General features: G+C 34.3%; 1 protein-coding gene across 2 annotated transcripts in view; it reads left to right on the top strand.

Moving 5' to 3' along the window:
* Nucleotides 1–345: 345 nt before the first annotated feature.
* LOC113505130 (mitogen-activated protein kinase kinase kinase kinase 5) overlaps nucleotides 346–25,002 on the top strand; it is a 44,964-nt gene continuing 20,307 nt past the window's right edge. For both annotated transcript variants that reach the window (XM_026887672.1, XM_026887671.1), the window contains exon 1: nucleotides 346–595. In XM_026887672.1, coding sequence (XP_026743473.1) covers nucleotides 485–595 — 111 coding nt within the window. In that variant the 5' untranslated portion in view covers nucleotides 346–484. The remainder of the gene's footprint in view (nucleotides 596–25,002) is intronic.

Genomic DNA, 25,002 nt, shown 5'->3' with positions numbered 1-25,002 from the left:
CTGAGTTAATGATTTTATATTAGTTGTTGGCTGAAATCACGAATGATACCTTTTTGTCGTAACTATATATTTTTTAAATTATATGCCATCTATGGTAACCATAAAAAAAGGAAATTCTGACAGAAATAATCAGTATTGCCGCAGTCATAAATACCTGACTTTTGGTAATTTGCGTTTCATTGCGAAATGAATAGTAAGTAAGCAGGTAGTCTTAAATTGTTCAAAAATCAAAACTGTATTGAAAGCGAAAGATATTTGTGTTGGGAACGAAGTTTTACGCTTATTAAAGTAAAATGTGCTTTGTAATAGGAGTACATTATAAAGTTTGTATGGCAACACCACAAATAGCACTGTGGCAAACGTCAGACGATGTCGAGTCGAGTGATAGAAAAATAATTTACTTCACGACGTTGTGTGTTAAATAATTATGTGAATGATGAGATGAAAGTGTAGATAAATGTTAATATAGTGTTCAATAGTGATTATGGCGCATAGTGGTGGTGTTTTAAGTTCGGATATATCTCGGAGGAATCCACAAGATGAGTATGAACTCATTCAGAGGATTGGTTCGGGAACCTACGGTGATGTATACAAGGTAGGGGGCCTTTCTAAAATACTTTAATCTCTGATTTACCCATATCTAAGACGAAAGTGCTTTTAGTGACACCCATTCCGCGGCGATTTGTCGCTAAAAAATGTAACAAAATATCGTATGTGATAAAATTATTTTTCGTCAAGAAAAAAATGTTGATACGAATATATTTATAGAAAAACTGTATTAAGTATTGTTTATTGTTTATGATGGTGTATTAGTGATAAAAAACACGTGTTACATGTGACCTTGAATGCAAGACGAGTCTGGTATACTAATTAGTAGTGAACACACCCAAAGGTGTTGTTCTACTAAAACACATTACATCTCTTTGTTCCAAAACTCTTTTTATTATTTAAAACAATTAAGAAAATTACAAGTGATTATGTAAACACAATTTTTGTACTTGTGACTTTGGTTAATTAGTAAATATAAATATATATTTTTTATCATTATTTTCCTGTTGGACTATAATAGCCAGATTTAATTGAAGTTAATTAGAAAACAAATTAGGTTCACTTAAGTGGCTTATATTATTGGGTCTTTAAATTATGTTTTAATGTTTAAAGTTAACACCATTATGCTATGGTTACATTTATGCAGAAAATGTAAATTGCCCTGAATAAGACTGATATGATAATAATTTACTTACCATTCATTAAGAATGTTATAGGACTATCAAAACTTTTAAGTATTTGCACAAAATAAAAATAAGCTACGCTCTACTTTGAATTCTACTGTAAAAAAATAATCCTGTTTACAACAAACTATAAACACATGGTCTCCAAATGTAATATGATAAACATCCCAACAGGACAGAAACTTAACTAACACAATACTTGGTTTTCAATGTCTTAATGTCCAAACACTATTATTTCTAGCCTAAATAATCCCACTGCTGGGCAAAGGCCCTCCAACTCTTCCACCACTTGAACCTCCCATGACCAATCATGACATTAAAAATTATTCAATTTCAATATTTATAAAAGTAATAAAACTTATGGTTGTTATCCATGACTCACTAAACCTAGTGTTTTCAACACTAATAAATTACCATAAAACTTTCATTAAACAAATCATTGTGACAGTGAAGTAATCATAATTACTGTCATATACTTATATAACAGATTACTAACTGAAAGTGTTTTAGTGAACCGGGAGGCTCTACCAACACTTTCATTAATATTAATATGTTCTTACATAGTGTAGAGTGGCATCACTCTTCCACACCTGTAATAATATTCCTTTAAAACTGGTTTATACACTTGTACGTCCATTTAATTAATTATTCTGGACTTTAAAAGAAACAACCCTTACGAGCCTTGAGTTTTTTTTCGACATTTCTTTTTCATTTTGGTATTCAGATAGGAAGTGTCAACAACAGCATTATCAAAAAAGATATGGAAATGTGATGATATATCCTACTTACAGAATTTATCATTTAAATTAATGTTACTATTTCACAATAATCTCAATACATTGCCTTATGACAGAATACCTTATAGCGCATTTTACAGTTTGGTTATTACAGTTGTTGGAGAAATGGAAACCTTTGCTATGTAGTATACTAACGCTTCCACAACAGCATTAACATAATGCAAGTGATGGCAGGATGTTACAAATATTTTGACTTCAGTAAAAAAACAGTCTATCTTCTATCTATCTTACATAGAAACTGCATTTTAATTATGAGAATTACTTATTTTTGGACTCATAACATGACATATTACTTGTAAAACCCTCATACTTCACCCCATAACACTACTGTATCAACTATTACTTTGAATTTCAAGTAAAACCTACCTGTTTAACATATCTTATTATTGTCCATTCACAATGGCGGTGACAATCACAGGAAATGTTCAACTTTTGTCAATGGGCTGTTGTGTAAGATCAAATAATCTTGTTTTACTTTGTAAGGAGCATTCTTATGTAAGAAGTCCAAATATAAACATATCCTGTAAGGGGTTCCGTATCAACCTGCAACTATGTGCATAATAATTCAATCTTTGAAATCCTAGTTCACATAAATACTTAGACCTTTGATTAGTCCTAGCTACCGCATTAGGTTAAGTAACCTGTAATGGTAGATTAGTGTGATAATTAAATTAAATTATTTAAATAAATAAAGGGGTAAAAATTGAACCCTATTACTGAATCACTGCTGTCTGCCTTCTCGTCTGTTAGTGGGTAGTATCTCATGCACAATGATAGTTAGACAGTTGAAATTCAAGGATGGTATACTGATGGATATTTATTTTTGGAAAACACTAGCAGCTAGAAACTGATGCGTGCAATTCATCAGGCTATGTTGTTAGAAACTGTATGTTATACCTAGTAAAACAGGAGCAACCCATAGTGAAAATCTCATTATTTAATCGCATGTAAAGTAAATGCTTTAGGTGATCCCCTAAACCCTCTTTGCCCAAATTCTTTTATGATTCTCTCTCTACATTGGATCACTATTATTTGAACAAGGTTTTTATACCTATCAGACTATCAGTAGTTAATACTAAACATAGGTTCTGTATATTTATGAACAATATTTACCAACATACTTTATATAAGACCAGTATGTCCACCCGTGTCCATTACTCACGTGTATAATTTGAGTATGGCTCACTTGTTCCTGTTAGCCGGTCCACAGCCCTTATTCATGAGCAGTTTCTATGCTTTTGTAAAGAATAAAAAATATGTATATTGCTGTGCTATAATATGTGTAACTAGGTTCTACCTGTAGCTTATAAAATATAAGATTTCTCTTCTTCACTATTTCAGAATAATAGATTGGCTACAGTATATTATTTAAAAGCATAACATATATCGTAAGTAGTTTTATCTAAATCTGTTAAGTCGTTTTCGGGTGAAAGAGCATCAACACACACACAAACATACAAATACTTATAATTTTTATTAATCCTGGTAAGGTAGTATTACATATCTTTTGTGATTATAGTGACTAGCAAAGAATCATCTGTTACTTGCAGTTAATACTGTTGCTCATTAAGGTAAAATTTTAAAAAGAAATCTATATTAACTTCATAGTTGCATATATTATATAAAGCAATCACTTACTGTTGCTCGCGGGTCCGCCCGCTACATTGTATATCGAACCACGGGAACATTAAATCGGGATAAAAACTATCTGTGCACCGAGTTTCATCTAAATCCGTTCATAGGTTTTTGCGTGAAAGGGAAACAAGCGTCCATGCATACAAAGTTTCGCGTTTATAATATTAAGTAGGATTTTGACATACATACCTAACATAGTTTCTATGTTGTTTATATTCTTATGTATACTCATCATCATCATCGTCATCATCGTCATCGTTTCAAGAACTTCCGCACTTGCTAACTGTTCATTTCACGACATAACACACAATGACTCAGTGGTAATGAGTCAGACAGGTGTCGCGGTTCGGTTCCCGCGGCGGTGTTGCGGCAGGTGTAACCTTGCGTCCGTTGTTGTTCTCAAATTTTAGTTATTGGTCAATGTCAGTTGTTTTTTTTGTGTAGGTATTAGTATTATTATGTGGAGTGAAGGAAGTGTCTACGAATTGAGGTATTTTAAAGTTTGTTATCTGAAAATTGTTTATATTCCAAGCTAAATAGAAGTGCAAATTTAAATGTTGAAAAAATCTTATTTTAATGAGAGTGAAATTATTCCTCTCACCTTATTGTTGACAGTGTAGATAGTGTAATTTTATGTTTTGTTTCTTGAATGCGAACTAGTACAGTACCAAAGCTTTTTATTTATACTATAGATAACACAAGAATCAAAACATATAGACACTACGATTACTTACAATTTATTGATTTTTTTTCCGAAGAATCACTCCTATACACTCCTATCACGTAAACGATAATAAAAATGTCTACCTTATTTATAACTATTTGGGTGCAATTTAAAATAAATACTTTTTCAATATTTTCGTTAAAATACAAAATAAATATTAAAAAACTTGAACAACTACTATTTAAACAATCAGTCATATTAATAGTTAATGAAGCTGTTTATATTAAATAGAAATTACTATGACCTAAATACTTGTGAGATAAAAGAATACAATTATATTAATGTATGTGTGTTGGTGTTTGGTGTGATAGTAACCAACCATTAAAATCGTAGCAGTATTATTCGCATAATATTTTTTATGAACAAAAACGTACTTACATCTTCAAATAAAAACTACTGAGCTGTTAATTCTGCTGAGAAATTAATGATTTTTTATAAAAAAAACTAAAGGACAGCTATTTCACGTTAAATGAAAAAGAATCAAGAAAATAGGTTCATCCAACTCGAAGTAAGTAACATCTAAGAACCCACGCTTTTAAGGGTCACTCCATTCAAATTTTATCAAAATCGGTTCAGCCGTTTTTATAATTGTAAATTGCATTGTCATCGGGTATAAAGCTACCCTGTAAATTTCAGCCAGCTAGTTTATCGGGAATTGTCTCAAAATTTAGTTACAAAAGTCCAATCAGAACAACAAACAAAGTGAGTGTATAAAACCGTGGAAAAAAAAAATACAAACGAATAAAAAACCTCCTCTTTAAAGTTGGTTGAATCAAAAACGACATTTCGAAATAGCACTATTATTCAAAAGATTCTTAACTGTGTAGGCATAGCTTAAGATCAAGGCCTCACTGCTTATCCCGGCCGATATAAAGTTTGAACTTCTGTCTGTCTGTTTCGCTAAGGAGTGGCTGACTCGCAGAGGGCACACTGGGACCTAACCCTCAGGTGACACGATTGCCCTTAACTAATCTAGGCTGTAGACTGCGTGGCGTGCGCAGGGCATCTGCGCAATAACTAATCATGTACATTCAGTGTCAAAAGTCGGTAAAAAATATAAATTATATTAGACAAATGGAATAATACATTTTTTGACGTAGGGATAGCCAAGTGGTTGAAGTCACCAAACCGCAACTGTGCGCGACGTGTCGTGGGTTCGATCTCCGCGTCTGACAAGTGTTTGTGCACGATTTTTTTATATTCCCAAAAATGCATGATATTTAGGATTTTAGTATTCTCCCAGATTTCTTACTATCTCTTGTATGAAGGCTGTATAACATATCTTAATCGCAACAATAAATGATTACACTCAAACATGTAGATACTTTTATCTTACTTTGTTTACGTCTTACGTGATTGTTTTAAACGGTAATACTGTTAGTGTAGAGTTGGTTTTGCACACATCTAGAGCATTTACGGAGCAGGGCAGGGTCGAAATCAGGGTGATGATCTAGCCTACTTGGATATCCTGACGTTCAGCTTCATCAGAAAGCGCTATTTAATATCAGCACAAAGTGCTACATAGTTTTTGAATTTCAATATTGATTTGATTTAGCATTTACCTAATGATCAACAGTTTTGTTGCTAATTGTACCTATTAATCATTTTCTTAGCTCATGACGTGTTCAATTGCTCAGTTTAATAAAGATGATTGAAAGTGAAATCGACTTCAAGTTATAAGTACTGGGATATCTTTAACCAGATACCCGTTTTCGTATATCTGGTTAAATTTGTAAAACTAGCTCTGTACAGGGCGGAACACTCACTGTCAATACAAACAAATATTGTGTTAGCAAAACGATCAGGAGTATACGAATAGTGTAATTTTTATCCAATTCCTATTCAATGCAATTGGATGCATGTGGAATTGGGGCCTAGTGCGATTGTGAAAAGTAAGCGATGTCACTCTCAAAATGTTTTAAATCCATGTGCTAATGTCACTTGAATGATATCGCATTGCTTTTTTTTTGTTTTTGCGTTGCTAGTGTGTTGCCGCCTTAAAAACGCGTTTATCTTCAACAATTTCACCTAAAATTGTTAATCTAGTTTTATCAGACAAACGGATTATGATCCTAAATTACTTTGTGCGTTTTTGAACCGTTTATGCCGTATTAAACCTTAGTGTCGCAAGTTTGACTCGCACTGTTTTATTCATCTATGTCTCAAAGTAAACCGCATAGGTTGATAATGTTTTTTTTTTTTTTATAAAAACACTGGATACACGCAGTCTAAAATGGATCTCGATGGCGTGCGATTGGGGAGGCCTATGTCCAGCAGTAGACGAATATGGGCTGATGATGATGATGATCTTCTAATATATAAAATTCCCGTGTGATGTGAACGATGTTAGTTACCGTACTCCTCCGAAACGGTTCGACCGATTCTTATAAAATTTTGTACACATATTGGGTAGGCCTGAGAATAGAACAACATCTATTTTTCATACCCCTAAGTGATAAGGGTTGCTCATACTAAAAAAATATTTAATTTTTTGGACGAAATTATTTATTTGCATTATTTTTATAATGCGGCATAAAAAATACATACAACTAGAAAATAAAATATTCGGCAAAACAACTTTTGCTGGGTCAGCTAGTATAATATAAATAAAAGCTCATTTAAATAGCTTGAAAGGCGAACAAATATAGATCACAAAATAGACAGAAATTACACAATTTTTCCACTTGACGTTCTTTGGCTACACATATAGTAAAGTGTGTTAACCTACCTACGTACACTATGTACGACATGTATGTATGTATGTGTTTGTGTCAGAAAGGAATCCACTTGTATTGATGCAGGTTTTACGACTAAACCTTTCCGATAGATTGGAGTTACTTTGATACATTTCGAAACGGTTTTAGAACGGAGGGACTTGTGTAGGACTTTTATAGAGCATTGTTTGTTAAAAAGAAGCCTTGAGTTACGTTATTTTCGTAGGAGATCTGTAGAAGGTTGTTTAAAAAAATATATACAAAATTGTCTCAAAATCAAGTGATTTTTTCTAAATAGGATGCTTTACAGGCACTCTAAAACGTTATAGCAATGATTCAAGTTGTGTTTTCTTCTGTTCTCCTTGTAATGAAGGTGATTTACACGAGGTGCGTAATATTGAGAGAGTGCTGCAGAGTTTATCCAAGCTTAACTTTCAATGATAATTCAACTTTTCGGGAAAACTTTACTGAATAGTATCAACGCAAGTGACAGACTTTATTGGAATTGAAGTTTTATATAACATTATTGAGGCTATATCTATTTTATGTTCCTGAAGATATATTACTTTTTACCTCTATAAATTCTGATCCTAAGATGACCCAGTAACCAAAATAAGTATAAACCAAAAATTGCTTGGACAAAAATTTTAAAATACTTGTTGGTTGATTTATTATTAAAGAAAGTAGCTTTAATCATAATTAATACCAGTTTAAATCAAATCGGTGTGCAACACGCCTTTACTAAGCGATATAAAAATAAACGATCAAATCGAAGTGTGCGCGCACAAGGCCGCTCTGATTCAAACATTAATTGTTCTAATAGAAACTCGTTCAGGTACAATTTACATTTATTTAGTCCACAACTCTACCGCTTGAATTGACGAAGAAATGTTAGGTTGCAAACGTATGTATGAAAAGTGTTCTGATTCACCAACTGACCCAGAAAATATTGTTTTTGTCATAGAACTTATTTATAAACAGGGAATTTCTGGTGTGAAAAACTTTAGGTACGTATTAATGCACAATTAAAAATGGAGTATGAGATGTTGTCCGATTCTCAAACTTACCCAATACGCACACAAAATATCATGAGAATCGGTCAAGCCGTTTCGGAGGAATTTAAAATCGGACTGCTCACAATGTACAAGCGAGACAGCTATACACTGCATCTAGAGGCATCTCGCTTGCACGATGGAAACAATCAACTTCAAGTGTTTATACTACTCAAAGTATACTCTCTGAAGGTTTTAAACTTAAACTATTACTATAGTACTCACGATATTACTTTAATTACATGTAAACACGACTATGTTTTGACTTTTACTGGATTATAGTACTTTGACACGAATATCGTGTTTTTTTAGGATTCCGTATGCAAACGGTAAAAGCTGAAGTAAGACAACTGTCTATCCGTCCGGCACCAGGCTGTATCTCATGAACCGCGATAACAGTTGAAATTTTTACGGATGATTTTTTTCTGCTGCCGATAAATTATAATTCATGATGTTGGTACGGTCAAAAATTTGATGGCTGAAACTATTTTTGTTACAAATTAGTTTTTCTTTACACGGATCCCTCATCGCGAGTCCAACTAGCACTTGCTTTTTTTACAACTTTCATTTATGAGCTGAAATGTAAACAATTCAATTAAGACTTGATTTGAAATTATATTTATCAGATGATTAACGCTAGGCTTAATTGCTACTAATCGCTATTAGGCAAGTGCTATTTCTAATTTTCTACAATGATTAGCACTGATGGATTCGTGTTTAAGCTATAGAGGTGAAGAATTTGGTCACGTGAGCTATCTATGTTATTTTTAACCCCCGACGTGAAAGGAGGAGTGTTATAAGTTTGACCGTCGGCCTGTAGCATCATAGCTCACGAACGGACTGAACGATTCGACTTTAGTTTATTTTGTATTAAAGGTGAATTATTTCAAAATTGTTCGTTGACATTTTTGATAAAAATCGGTCGAGCCATTAAAAAGTTCAAATTATTGCTGTCTTGGGAAATTTCCTTAGTTATCAATTTGAGATACTTTTAATTTCTACATAATAAAGGTATTTACATCCATGCATGTCTGACATGAACGACTGCCTATCGAACTGTGTGCACATAAATTACACTGCCGGTAAGCCTTCCAGCGCTTCACGCTAGTGATGTGAATGAATCATGTTACAGTCGATATCTAGCAGAGTAATTCGATTTAAATCGAGTTGAATAAGTAATATTATTTTTTATTTCTTTTAATAATTGACTGCCCGGATAGCCGATCGGTTGACGTCACTAAACCAAACCCATAGCGCGCTAATCGCAATGCGTCGTGGTTTCGATCCTTGCGTAGGACAAGAGTTTTTGTGGTCCACGAATTCTGGGTGTCTTTGTGGCTTGAATATTTGTGAAACCACCCACGACACAAGGATTAAATTCTTTACTTCCTTTTTGAGTCTTTAAAAAATAGTACAAGGAGTATGTTAACGCATATTTAAATAAGTATTGTTAGTATTACGCAGTTACTAAACGTGTTTTGCATAAATCAACCGAGACAGACATGCCAACTTATAAATAATTCCAATCACATAAATCGAGTGGATTCAAACACTCGATTGAATCTAATCGATTACGATATCGATAAACTTCGGTCACATCACTTAAGTGTAACGGTTCATAAATAAATAGTTTTAGTGTGTAGCATGTTACTTCTTTACGTGCAATATTTTCATGCAAATGTTTGCCAGAATGATATGACGTGAACTATCACGCATACCATGTAGGTTAGGTTTATTGTTATAAATAAGGTTTTTGAAAGTTCATTTTAGTAAAGATATTGTAATTTTGAGGTGGTCTTGTGGTTTGAGACACGTAGCATTCTCGCAACTAAAGGATTATATCATGAAGAAAATTGAATGACAAATATAAGGTTCTGGAATCTCTATCCCGCAGACAGAATGCATTATCATCGACATTCTTTCCTTCTCTTTGTAGTATTAGGTCATTATAAGTTTTCTATAACCGTGTATGCCGCTGAATTCCTCCTAAACGGCTGAAACGATTTGAGTGTTTTTTTATACTTTTTGGTGGCGCCCTGAATAGTTTGGATTCACAAAACAGTGCAGTAGTGTACCGGATCAGTTAGTATTAAAAAATAAACATTGCAGTTATTAGTAAAATTTTTAGTTTTAACGAGACATTACATTACGAAACATCTACATTGATACAGATTCCGTTATTGTCACAGTGAGTTACTATTTTACTATTATAAAAATTACGAACAATATTAGGTCTTATATAACTTTAATATGTGCATGTGGTATAAAAACTTTCAGTTTGTAATTATGTGCACAGATGCAGGTAGCAAATTAAATAAATGATACAGTAATTTTCACTGAATAAAAAGGTGTTTTAGAATGGAACCCTGGTTGTCAAAATTGTTTCGAGCTGTAAATAAAATAAAAAGCGTTAGCAAACGTAGCTCTGAAATAATCATTTATTGTTTCTAGTACCATTTTCTCAATGCTAGGTAAATCTTAATATCCTTCTTCAAACAAATAATTTCACATTTCGATGTAAGGTTGCCATAAGACATGTGCGATGGAAATGAGTCTTACGAAGATGTCTGCTGAGCCGTTTCTGCCAGAGCTGTGCTGACCGAGGCGCGGTAAATGAAGGGATTCTATTGGTTCATGACAAACATCACAACAACACATCCCTCGCTAGGTATCCTCGCACATCTCTAGTCGAAATGCAGCCTTATGATCAAAAACCTCCTTAGTCTAAGTTAAAAACTAAGAGGCGAGTACAAGAATTCACGGGAATAGTACTTTATTTCACAACTACCGTTTCTTTATGAATCAGAATGTAAAACGGATCTATATCTGAGTCATTGTCATGTTGACTATTTCACGTTGATCGTTTTATGACATAAGCTGTGTGTATCTTATCTAAAGGTTATTAATAATTGTTGTTCCATTACGCTACGGTGTTAGTATATTTTTTTATACTTCTTATACATGAAAAGATGTGCAAAGGCGGACTGAATGACTGAGGCATTCTCTGCCTGTTAACCATGATGGGTGATGTAGACAAAAGGAAGTAGATGCATTAGCCAGGTCTGATGAAGATTACCATTTTTGTAAAGTGCAATTGAACTACTAAACGAATTCAGACAAAATTGAGACGAACAAGATAGAAAAGAGAAATAAAATAGCAAATGTTTTTTTTTGCTTAAAAGCTTCAAATCTGTCGGATTATTTTAGTATTTTTTAATCTCGGTCTCTGTTTTCCACTGCTGGGCAAAGGATTCCCCGAGATCCGATCAGCTGGTATATCAATATTTTTTCAGGAACCTCCTTTTTTAAGTTCGATGCCTCTAATTATTCGTCAAAGCCCAAAGGTTACGTGCTAATTATAGTATGAATGAACCGGAATGAATCATACTTAAGTGATTGTAAATGTTGGTTAGGTACCTAGGTGCCTATTTAGATATTTGATCAATGGCTTTAAATGTCAATCGATGGAGTAGTGTATTTTTAGCCTTGGAATTTTAGGGTAGGTCAAAAAAATAAGTCTGAAACACACAATAAAACCAATACGGTAGAAGTATCTCCTTATGTATATCTATACTAATATATAAATTCGCGTTCAAACAAACAAACTCTTCATGAGTTTGTTTGTTTGAACGCGCTAATCTCAGGAACTCCTGGTCCAAATTGAAAAATATTTTTCGTGTTAAATAGACCATTCATCGAGGAAGGCTTTAGGCTATAAACCATCACGCTGCGACTAATAGGAGCAAAGATACAATGGAAAATGTGAAAAATAACAGGGCAGGTATAAATCATAACTTATATCTTCTACCCACGGGGACGAAGTCGCGGGCAACAGCTAGTATTAAGATAAATATAATAATGATCAGTAATACGGGTCTAGGTCTACCATATGTATGTATCTAGATGTGGAAGAAGGTTTTCGCTTCCTCAACGGCAATAGTTCTACTTTTACAGGTAATTATAGCCTCTATTATTGAACAAGTGTTTCAGAATTTCACATAATATTAATTTAACCAGGAACCATGATATTAAATTAACAACATCGAAATTAAATTATATTATGCCGAGATTCTGACCAACAGAAATTAAATTCGACACACTTTTCGATCACGGTGAAAGTTTTGATAACAGGTTTATAGTAATTCGATTATTGTAAAAGTAAATATGTATGTGCTAAAGTAATTTTAATGCAGTTCTTGTTAAATATAATACAAAAACGAAATGCGGTATTGGGTTTCCGTAAAATAGAAGGTTGGCGACTAAAATAATGGTCAAAGGCTGGATAGAAGTTATTTGGGATCAAAATACCTGTCACGTGCGAGTTGGAATCACAACATACGGTTCGGTGCAAAACCGTAGGCTCAGAAACTAAGATGTTTACTCAGAAACTAAGAAGACCAAAAGTTGTTTAGCCTTGGTAACAGTAATACATTGTCATCTGTGAAAATGAAATAAAGCCTGATGACTAACAGGGTTTCGTTTTTACCGTTTTTCTCCAGTCCCCAAATGCGAAAGGATGTTTGTGTGTTTGTGCTCTTGATTAACAAATATTCTACTTTTATCTGACTTCGTTAAAAGAGGATGTCCAGGCGGACAAAACTGCAAGCAACAGCAAATTTTGTCATAAAACAGTTAACTAATTTTAAAATAGATATCATTAAAACCCATTAAGGAACTATGTGGATATTGAAATCACGCCAACTGTAAACATTTTCCATTCACCTCCTATTGTCAAGATAATTTATGGATGACTTCTTTTTAATCATTGACTTCTTATCGACATTCGGTTGCTATTGTATTGAGGTTCACCTATAATAATACGAGATAAGATCTCAATAAATGTATTTGTTGTAGGGTAATTGTTTCTATATAAGCCTACGCCACGTTGCACCAGAACACCTTTCGCATTCAGTAGATCCAGCTACCTTTTTTTAGAGATTAAACGACGTCCCACACAGCGTTTTACAATTCGTGCTTTCCACTCTAGTTCACGTTTGTTCTAACGGCCATCGGTCTTTCGACAGACATGACCAGCCCACTGCCACTTCAGCTTCTGTTATTGTTTACATGTTTGTATTTTGTCAGTCTTTTTTTATTTACTTGCTATGCACAATGTGGATGTTTTTATCTCGTCTCCTATTTGCTTCTTCCGGATATACTTCCGCGTGACGATCATAGGAATTGTTTTCATTAATAATTTGTCACGTGACTAAATCTAAATTACATTTATTTTCTCTAGTGACTTCAACTGATAGAAAATTTGAGCAATTTTATCAGTGTTTTCGTTTGTCTGAAAGTAAGTCCGAAAATATTGGGTGAAAGTATTAAAATGCTGCTAGGGTAGGGTTCTTCAGCTTATTCTTGAAACGTCTATATATTTAAAAGTAGTTTCCTATGTCCTGTTTCTGATGAACCATGAAATTTTTCGCAAGTCCGTGTTTACGTAGCATTACTTTCGTGTTAATCGTTTGCATCAGCAGGTAACATTTCCTAGAGATTTTTTAATAGATCGACGCAGTGACCGCATTATAGAAGACTATTCAAAAGCCTTATTATTAGTGAGAGACGGCACGTGTCACCTAGTATTCCTATAAAATTAGTGAACATAGTTTCCATCCGCTCTGCATATAAGTTTACACAACCCATTGACACACACTATTGTCCCTTACAATATTTTTGTATTAAACACACAATTCTTAGAATTCATCGTTCATTACGAATAACATTAGACAAAGGGTTCGAAGGTGTTATAAAGAAGAAAGAACTATTTGTGTCTGTCATAAAAAATACTTAGGAATGGAACAGTTTTGTTATGGGTGAACAAAAAACTAAAGATGCACTACCGCTTGTGACAGTACTGAGCAACACCAGAATTACTTGTCAGATAAGTAGTATTAGTTGGTTTAATAGATCGATATCTTTGATGGTTGCTTTTTTGTCAACCCATCAAGCCGTGATCGGTCGGTCGGTTTTAATTTAATGTTACATCTAATATGAAAGAAATGAAGAATTGAATTGAAAAAAAAAATGGTCCATTATCTTCACCCATGATTTGACTTCGTATATCGCCCAACCTTTATGAAACCGTATGCCCAGCTGAGAACGATAATACGTTTAAACTACCTAACATTTCATTTTACTTGTCATCGTCTCGTGATCTCAACTTAACAATTGATAAATACTTAATTTTATTTTGCTTTGATTGGAAATACGTCACGACTTCTTGTGTGAAGATAAACTTAACCTTCTTTATGTCTTTTTAATAGATCAAATGTTATTAAAATATTTCTTATCTTTTCAATGACGGGTGTCATTTTGATAAAAATATTCAGCAAATAGTAGATACGGATAGAACGAATTTCTTTGCTGGAATTCTGGTTAACTTAACTTAGCTACAAGTTTTCTTGCCTACTGCTGCTTTTTTGTCTACTGCTGGACATATCTGGTGATAGGGGTCTCCCAAGTGACGACACAGCACCTACCCCTCTCCTACCAGTCTTCCCCATCTATCTTTCCTTTGGGCCTATCGCCACCTTCTCAACTATAGCAGTTTTAAGAGACGGAGTTATATATTTAACACCAATAAAGGATTTAATAATAATAAAAAAGAACATGGTGTAGAGGTTTATCCCTCTGTTTTGTACTATCACTGTAATAATAGTACAAAATCTTACTTTAAAAGGAAGAAGAGGCTCCAAGATAATCGAGCTTTCCTACCTCTTCTTTTTTATCCAACACTTTTCCCGTTATTCGAGATGAAATTTCCCCAGTTTTCTGCGCCAGGATACAGATCATCCTATCCAGGATCATTTTAGCCAAGGCTACTTTGAAGTCTCTCTATATTTTTTTGTTTCTTCGTTCTATCAATTATTTACAATATCAATACTGATAACTCGTTAATAATAATGTTATATCGTAATAGCTGTTATAAACAGTTCTGTTTCAAACACGATTTTATTATTTATTTAGTTTGCAGCTGTTTTAATGTGAAAACGTTTTGATCGGAGTTTAATCTTATTTGAATAATACGGTATACTTGAAAACATAGGTTGATGACATGGCGTAGGCGAGACTTAACATTCATTTAAATAATTTTAATTTTTCTTTACACTGTTTTCAATAAAATCTATAATTAATAAATATTCTATGAAATGTTTGCAAATGAGTTCCGAGTAAATGGAATTGAGAAGTACGCTGGTTGGTTTTAGTACAAGACTTATTCTTGCTTTTTACAGACGGTTTTGGTTTTAATCATCTTTTAGTAAGTAGTTTTAGTTTAGTAAGTAGCAGTCATAGCTTAGTACTATGACTGTTAGTCTATCAAGTCGCGAATTCATGCGCGTTTTTCTAAGTAATTATCATTTGATAATAAGAGTGAAGGAAAACTTCGTGAGTAAACCAGAACGCCTGAAAACTTTTCGAGGGTAAGATTAAACCAGTTCACAAACCTATAAGTCTTTTAAAACTACTCGTATCAGGTTGTACAGCTATTATACAAAAAGAAAAAGGAGGCTTGTCAGTTCAATTCCCGGATAAAAAAAAAAACAAAATCCCATCAGGTAACATAGTCGATCAGAAAGATAACTTTAACCTATAAAATAACTAGCTGACCCAGCAAACGTTGTTTTGCCGAATATTTTTTTTTCAGTTGTATGTATTTTTTAATGCCACATTATAAAAAAATAAAAACAAAAAATTTTGTCCAAAAATTAAAATATTTTTTTTAGTGTGAGCAACCCTTAACACTTAGGGGTATGAAAAATAGATGTTCTATTCCTCAGACCTACCCAATATGTATACAAAATTTGTTAAAAATCGGTTAAGCCGTTTCGGAGGAGTACGGTGACTAACATCGTGACACGGGAATTTTATATATTAGATACTTCTTGATACAATGATACTTCTCAATTGATTAATATCTCATGTCATATAATATTTATATCTTAACATCTACCAGTAGACTGCGATCTCAAAGCTTTTTGGACATGCTACGCCAGTTTTTATAACCAGTTTCCAGATGACGCCACTGTGTTAAAAAACAAGAATTTCCCTAATAGGCAATGTTGCTCGAACTTGATCTTGTTGTCCTGACGATTCTCTTTAAACTTTGTATTCCAAATAAGTCGTTATAATGAGAAGTAAATCAATTTGCCATTTTGTGTGCGTCTTTCTACTGTGGATGGAATGCTAGACGTAGTGACGACAGATGCGGTAAAGCAGTTATAGACCATGCAGGGGACCAAGGCAAAACAAAAAGCGTTGGTCGATCTGAAAGGGTGATAGATCTGGATGGATCTAACTGAAAGAGTATTGGGCACAGATAGCCGAGTGGTTGAGGTCACCACGCCAAACCCACTGTGCGCGTCGTTTCGCGGGTTCGATCCCCGCGTAGGACAAGCATTTTTGTGTTCCACGAATGCTTGTTCTGAGTCTGGGTATCTTTGTGCATGTGAGTTGTATGTTTGTAAACCCCCCGCGACACAAGGATTCAATTCCTTACTGCGGGAGTCGCTTCTTTTTAAATAAAAAAAACTTTGGGAAGCTCATGCTCAGCATTGGACTGATTAGGAGGAAACAAAAATTACATTCGCAGGGCATGTATTTTTTGAATTCAACAATTCTCCATTTTCTTTTTGGACATTTAAATTAGAGACGTGGCTAAATCACTGTGAGTATGGTATGATTTTTATAACATGATTCTATCTTTTTCCCTTTCTTTTGTATAAATCTTATTAAGTATATACGTACATTACAATTCATTACATCCTTTCATTTAAAACATGTGCTGTAATAAACTTTCTCCGCCGTCACAACCACTTTTATAACACAGAGCCGTATCAAAATATAAAAACACATCTCTTCGTCTCATAATTATCGCGGGCCTAAAATAGAACAAGAGAACAATAATGTATTACAATCTGCGGGGCACATGTTAACCCGGTTTAATACGTCATCATACTTGTGATCGTTTTGCTCGATAATCATTTTTTTAAACAACGAGGACATACAACCGTCTTTAAATGAAAACTATTGTGTCAAACTTTACATGGGACTAGCTGTTGCCCGCGACTCCGTCCCCGTGGGTAGAAGATATAAGTTATGATTTATACCTGCCCTGTTTTCTTTCACATTTCCCATTGTATCTTCGCTCCTATTAGTCGCAGCGTGATGGTTTATAGCCTAAAGCCTTCCTCGATTAATGGTCTATTCAACACAAAAATATTTTTTCAATTCGAACCAGTAGTTCCTGAGATTAGCGCGTTTAAACAAACAAACTCTTCAGCTTTATATATTAGTATAGATATAGATTATTATATTTTATGGGAATTAATGTCAGCTATTTTACGTTAAATGGAAAATAAACTAATCGGTTTATCCAGTCCTGATGTTCTGAGGGTAAGCGTAAAAAATACCGACGAATTAAGAACCTTTTTTTTTTTAAGTCGCTTGAAAAATAATTGTTGTTATCATGTAAGTTAGGTTAGATATACAATGACGAAAGTGTTTTGCGGTACCTATCTACTTTTGGAAACGAGATGTTAAGATTTTGGTAAAAGTGTAACAAATATTCTGGATTCTAAATGTTTTAATCTAAATTTGGCAATTTGCAGTGAGCTAGCGTGGTGATCTATGCTCAAACATAAGTCGGACGTATATACATGTAAACTTAAAAGATGACTTAACATTATAATGATGTAATTTACCAGTTCAAAAAAAATTCTATCGAAACGTTACAAAAATTCACATTTCATTCTGTATTAAAGATGCTTAATACGTAAAATGTTAGCGTCTCACACAACAAATCAAATCCATTAGTTTTATCAACAAGAAACTCGTGATAGTCGATGATAGTAAACATTGACTGTTTTACTTCGCCTATGTATACAATTTATCTATTACACATATATCATATACTTATATATTATTGCCCCTAGAGTAAGGTTACACTGTCAATGGCGCAGTTCGATGCCCAGGCAAGGTCGTGTGACAAAACAAGTGAAAGTGTAACGTGCATGCTTGATACGCTACGCTAGGTCTGTGTTGAAGGAGGATAAGTAGAGATATGCCAGGAATTTTGTTGGTTGTAGATAAAGTTTGTTATTTATTACTATCAATTAAACTGTTTAAAAACTAGTCGCGTTTTACACAAAATAGGGAGAGTAAGGAAATGTAAACAATTCTCAGAATATTAGCATTTTGCCGCGGCAAAAATGTTAAGTCTATTTAATCAAGTTTATCGGATACATACCCGAAGCAAGTCCATGGTTATAAAACTATAGATTATTTTTCAGCTACTACCTACCCATAAGCCCTGTCAAAGATGTGTAACAATCGGGACTCACAATTTAACGTGCCTTCCGAAACACGGAGTAACTCGTTATGTCCACATTGTCCACAGATGTTCACTCATTCACGGACCGTCCGTATCGTTGTTGTAATATAGCCCCGAGCTCCTCTGACCAAATCATAAATCTATTCGATCAAAAGGAAACTCAGAACCCATTTTTAGAAGCAATTACAACTTAAATAGCCGAGTGATTGTGTTCACCACGCCAGATTCCATTATGCGCGACGTGTCGAGTGTTCTATCCCCGTGTAGGGCAAAGGTTTGTGTGATCGACGGATGCTTGTCCTGAGTCTGGATGTCTTTGTGCATGTGACTTGGATGTTTGTAAAAAACCCAGCTACTTAAAGAAAAATAGAGTAAATAAACAGAAGCTTCACAATTATCGATTATTGTTCTCGTAATACAGTAATATCGATCGAGGATATTTAGATTACCGATACATATCACTGATAAAGTTGTGTGCAATCGATTTTGCATTCGCGTGACTTCCAATTGTAATAGCTTTCACTTATGACAAGTATTTTATGGATGTTACCTATTCTATTGTAACATGAATACCATATATTTGCCGGATTTATATGTAGATGTGTATTAGCCACAGCGGTTACGAATTTTGCGGAGAAAATTTTGGATTATTATAAAGTTTTTAATTTGCCTCATGAATTTTTGTTTAGATAACAATTTTGTGCCTTTGATTGCTCTTTCTAAATGTGTAATACCTACGTGACGAATTTTATTATTGCCTTATCCTATTTAAGATTTGTAGGCGAACTGAAATTTGGCGATGCGAGTCTGCTATGATTATTAAAATTACTAGCATTACTTCAGCTGTTAGTTTTCATTCCATACAGTAAAGGTTGGGTTAGGTAAGGTTATTTTTTATCAGGCAAACGAGCACCTGTCTGCTTACTGTTAAACCCGGGGAGCACGCGCAGTTCACGTCACCAAAACCACGCACTGCGCTCGATCTCCGTGTAGGACAAGCACTCGTGTGATCCACTAATGGGTTTTCTGTTCTCAATCTGGGTGTCTTCTGCATGTGACTTCAATCTTTGACACACGGAATAAGTTCTTTAAAGCAGGAGTCGTTTCATAAACCTTCAAAGCCTCCTCGTTATCAAATTCATTTCAACAGCCTCCTACTTACCCCCTTTATAATTATGTCAATAACACTCTGAAAGTCGTTGTAGCCTTTTTAAACTATGGATTGACCTAGTTCCTTATCGCTCGACACGCTAAGGGTTGCTGCCAGTCTAGCACCGAATAGGCGTGCTCAACGAGATTATATCTCTGAAATTATACTGAAAATCGGGTGCGCAACTACCTTACAGAAATTAAGGCTAGAAGTGTTTAAATAAACTTAAAATTGGTTTATTTTAAACTAGGTGTTTGTTAAGAACTTGTTAATCGATAAAATATAACAAAGAGAAGTGGAAGTTTGATGTTTTAATATCAAAAATGAGTCTTGACTGTGTGGAAGATGGTGCGAAAATAAAATTGGTGAATACAGAGTAGAAGGGAGTAAGGGAAGACCCTAAATAATGGAAACGGGGCAGTATCGAGATTTTAAACTGGCTGTAACACACATTCCTCTTCTATTAAAATAAAAAGGGTGTGTTTATTTACTCTTGTCTTCGGGTCTACCACCAAAAGTAAAAATAGTTCAAGTAGGCCGTTTTTAAGGCACTTTTAAAACGTTACAATATAGCTCTAGTTGCAGTAAGACTTGCAGTTGTGGGAGCGTGACAGCCCAATACACTTGGTAGCGCGGCATCTCTTCTTAACATTCGCCATAACATTACTTTAAGATATGGCAGTAGCACTTTATACACGTATACATCACAAACAAATTACCATCAAAAACTAGACACGAACTCGCGTGCCGAAGCTAGTTTGCAACAGTTTGTCATGTACTCTCACAATTCATCTTAAATTCTTCTTACACAACCGAGTATGATGAATGAGTTACATAATAGTTGAGCATTAGAAATTGATACATTTTGCGCTGTTCGAAAGTTGTTACTCATTTTGTGTGCTAGTAATTAGTTTTTTACGCTGTTTTAATGTCTGTTGCAATGTATTTATGTTGGTTAGGTATATTAAGGCATTCCGTAGCGTTGATGAGCATGATAACTTTAATGAAAAATGGCATACCAGAGTCCAAGGTAGAGAAAGATGGAAGGATGGCAGAGGCTTTTGCCTTTCAGAAGCAGTGTTTTAGAATCTTCTTATCGTCAAAAACAGTTATATTTTTTGACAATGTTTTTGTATACGAACGCGAAGAAAAAAGATGCCCCACTGTTTGAAACTCACCCGAAAACCGGGTTGACTGTGCATGCGACTTAGAAGAAGTGCGGGAGTCGTTTAAAAAAAAAGAAAACATTTCCTAAACAGAAAATAATTGAGCAATGATCAAATTATCTAAAAAATATATAAAAATGGAACTTTTGCACTAAACCACGCAGTTCGTGCTCTAAATGAAATAAATAATGTATTCTTGCCATAAGGTAAGCTTTAAAATAATAAAACGCGTAATAACATCTATGAATCAAGGAAATACTCAGAAGTAGAGACACAATTCGCTATATTTGGTTTTTAGCTATAAAACATCTGTTTTTAGTTTCGTTGTAGGCTGCATTCGACCGGTTTTATGAGTTCAATGTTGTTTTTTTATTTCTATTAGGAAAGCTAGCATAGTGCTATAAAATTCCAAAACGATCAAAAGGCCTAAAACAGTTTTATATTAAACTTCACGGATAGACGAGTGAGAGCCACCACGCCAAATCAAATACGCGAGACGTGTTGCAGTTTTGATCCCCTCCTATATCAAGCATTTGTTTGATCCATGATTGTCCTGAGCCTGTCTTAGTCCATGCGAAACTCCCGCAACACAAGGATTAAATTCTTACTGCTTGAATCGTTAAAAAATAATTGTGGGAGTGAGATACCGCTATAAGTTTTTTAGTTCACCATCCCGCTTTAACAAGTGCAAGTCTAAATTTTACTCTAAGCGTTAGAGGTAGGTCCCCAGTCATTATCCATAGTAGTCAAGTGTAATACTCTGTGGTTTCGAAAGCTCTTACGTCACAACTCGAGGGCCGCTCTCGACCTGCAGTACTTGCATCCCTTACTTTGAATCTACTATATCAATATAATGGAAAGTTATATGTTGTGTTATTGCATCGAAATTACGTATGTAAACTGTCAACTTCTTAAAGTCGTTATATTTTAAGCGACTTTAAAAGGCATTCTCAGTTTTTTCGTAAATTATATGCAGCGATCGATTAACGTTGATTAAAACCTTTTTATTTGTTGTTATATCGGTAACAGAATCTTTATCTTTTAAAAGTTGTAAAAACTATCACTGAGTAGAACCTTAGAAATAGGGTAAGAGAGGTACCCTAATTACTCCCTTTTTGAGCATTTTATTAACATTAATAAACCATCTTAAATATCTCTTCATCGTTCTGATGAAACAGACAGACTGTCTTCCAGACACGACAAACTTATAACACCCCACTTTTTCCTGGGTTAGAAATGGTAAGTTTGATATCAAAAGATATATATAAAACATATGTTATCATACAGTGTCATATCCTATAACAGATTAGTATTAAACAGTTATGTCGACCAAACACAGCGTTATTCGGTCACATATCTAATTAGTAAAACTTGTGCCGGCCGAGTCACTGACCCCGCGACAACATTGCCATTAAAAACGTATAGTGCCAATATTATGCGCAGTTCTCGTAATCGATTCTGATTATTTTATCGATTAGATTTTAATAATCGAGATATTTAAGCTGTTTATAATTATAGTTCTTTCTAGGATATATTATAGATGTTATTGACGACGATTTGTTGTATTTTAATTTGTGGAAATTAAAAGGTCTAGATATTTTTTAGATCCTACATCTTTATTCGTTTCCTATCTCTTTCTGAACTTCACGAATTCTGTTTGACAATGCCACATTACTTTTATGGTTGTAATATACCTAGTATCCGAGGTCCCTGGCACAAGGTAAGGGCACTTCAGTGGTTTTAGCCGCTAAGACCCCCTACTCCTCCCGGCCTTCCCCAGGGCGGAGAAAGTCCATGTGGATTTTCTCGGATAAAAAGGACTAATCGTATAATTAAATGATCTACGAATGTGTCTTGTTTGTGATATCCCTCGCAACATACGGATCAAATACCCTAATGCGGGACTAGATAAAAAAGAGAAGCCGTTGTGGAATGGAGACGCTTCTCCATGCCGTGTATAACGCTGTCCCGCTTTCACAACTGAAACAGACACTTTATTAGTACAGGCAACATTTCCTGGTAACAATTTACAACCTAGCATACTAAGATTAGTTAGAAACTCAACAACAATTGTGATTGCACTCTAGAATGTACGGAATTTGAACTCGCGACCTCATGATTGCCACTTAACGTAACTCAACTTTTCCTGTACTCTTCGGAACAAATCATTGTCAGTGTTAAAAACTGTTTACTTTCTTTGATTTTGAATTCCTACATTATTTATTCTGATGACTGTAAATTAATTGATTCATTGTTTTCTGATCATCATCATTATTAGTCTTGAATAACCCTCTGCTGGACATACGCCTCCTGTTGTTAATGCCATTCTAATTCTCTTCTGTCTCTTGCCCTTCACATCTATCCTTCATCATCATCATCATTAGCCCATATTCGTCCACATCATGACATAGGCCTCCTCAATTGCACTCCGGCTGGTCCCATTCATCTGATTCCTGTCATATTTATATCGTCTGCCCATCTTATCCTCGACCTATTTTTTGATACATTCGAATTATCATCACTAGAACTAAGTCTGTCGCTATCCAGCTTGCTACCTTTGTTTGCTGGAGAAAGACAGAAACGCGCAGTTGAAATCCAAAAATATGTATGTTAGTAGACCAAATATTTATATTTATATCTTATCTCGATAACATAAATATCTATTTTTGTATAGTCATTTTAAAACTATGATTACAAATTAAAATATAAATTGACCTTAATTTCTTTTCTAATATACCTAAAAAATGCAAATCATCTTGGTTTTTCTGTTCGAACTATGTGAAATACAAGTTTGACTAAATTGATATTGTATAAGAACTGCATTGCCAACCAAAATATAACTCCGAAGTGTTTAACTTAAATATTTATCCAAACAAATATAGATCCCGGAAAACGTAAACGTTTTTATGTGGGCAGGGTAGGTACATCTCGCAAATAAATAATTAACGAACTGCTGAGAACAATAGCAAGCATTTGAGTCAGACGTGTCGCTAACTTGCAGGGGTGTCAAACCTTTGGAGAGTTAGTGTGAACACATTGTTGTTTTTGTTAAGAAACATTAATTCAAAAACCTTCTTTAATTGTTCTGTAAAATTAGATGCATATATTCTCTACCTCTAATCTGTTTTTGTAAAGAGGATATATCCGTGCAAAGAACTCATTTAAAACACAAAACACATTTTAAATTGGTACCTGCACTAAGGAATTTAATCCTTGTTTCGCGGGGGTTTCACAAGCATTCAAGTCACATGCATAAAGACACCCAAACTCACGAAAAGCATGGATCACAAATGCTTGTCATACGTGGGGATCGAACGTAGGACACGTCGCGCTCAGTGAGTTTTCCTCGGTAACCTCAACCACTCGACTATCTATACAATTGAAAATACCGTTCGAATCAAATTACCTAACTGTAATAGGGACGGAAATAAAAAGCAGAAAGTATTTTACGTACTTATTTAATATATTTATATAAAATAGCAATTTGTAATACAATTTCAGCGAGCGTTTCGCAGGGAAATTTTCAACTTCCGCTCTCGAAACCAATTTACATGAAGTAATTTGTGTATGCAAAATGTTTCAGGCTGTATGCATGCAGTTTGTGTAGAATGGTTAAAGATTTAAGGAACGCAAACTGACTAGAAATATGTGGTTTATTCGCTACTACATTTTGGCTTTAGTTTAGCCTGCATGGAGTTTTGTTATGACCTCAAAAGTAACGCTTTCTTTGGTTTCGAGTTTGACATATCTCTAAAAGAAATCCGTTTAGTCGTTTTGCTTTCAGCAAACTTACATTATATGACATTAGACTTTGTTTCCACCATGTTTGCGTCACGGAAGATATGTTTTTAAGGAACAAATAATATTAGTCAAATAAGATCTGTATGTATACAATATTTAACGATAAAAATCGTTTATTTTATTTATAAAGCGATTATATTATCATTATGAGAATGAAAACGTACTAACAATAAGAATATCATATTAGATTTACTTATTTTACGATTCAAACATTACCCTCTTTTACTTGAACCAAATGTTTGTTATCCCTATGTTAGCAAGTTGCCGTTTCCGTCTGTCTGTCCGTTCGCCCCGTCTACCCATTTAAATCAATGAAACGTTGAACTTATTAGGGTTCCGCAGTCAAGTGTGTAAGCCCTTTGTAATTCAATGCCCTTTCATTGGTATAGTATAGTGGT

Source organism: Trichoplusia ni, chromosome 24 (assembly GCF_003590095.1).
Source record: "Trichoplusia ni isolate ovarian cell line Hi5 chromosome 24, tn1, whole genome shotgun sequence".
In the NCBI taxonomy this organism is placed as follows: domain Eukaryota; kingdom Metazoa; phylum Arthropoda; class Insecta; order Lepidoptera; family Noctuidae; genus Trichoplusia; species Trichoplusia ni.
This window is presented reverse-complemented; position numbering and strand designations above follow the sequence as displayed.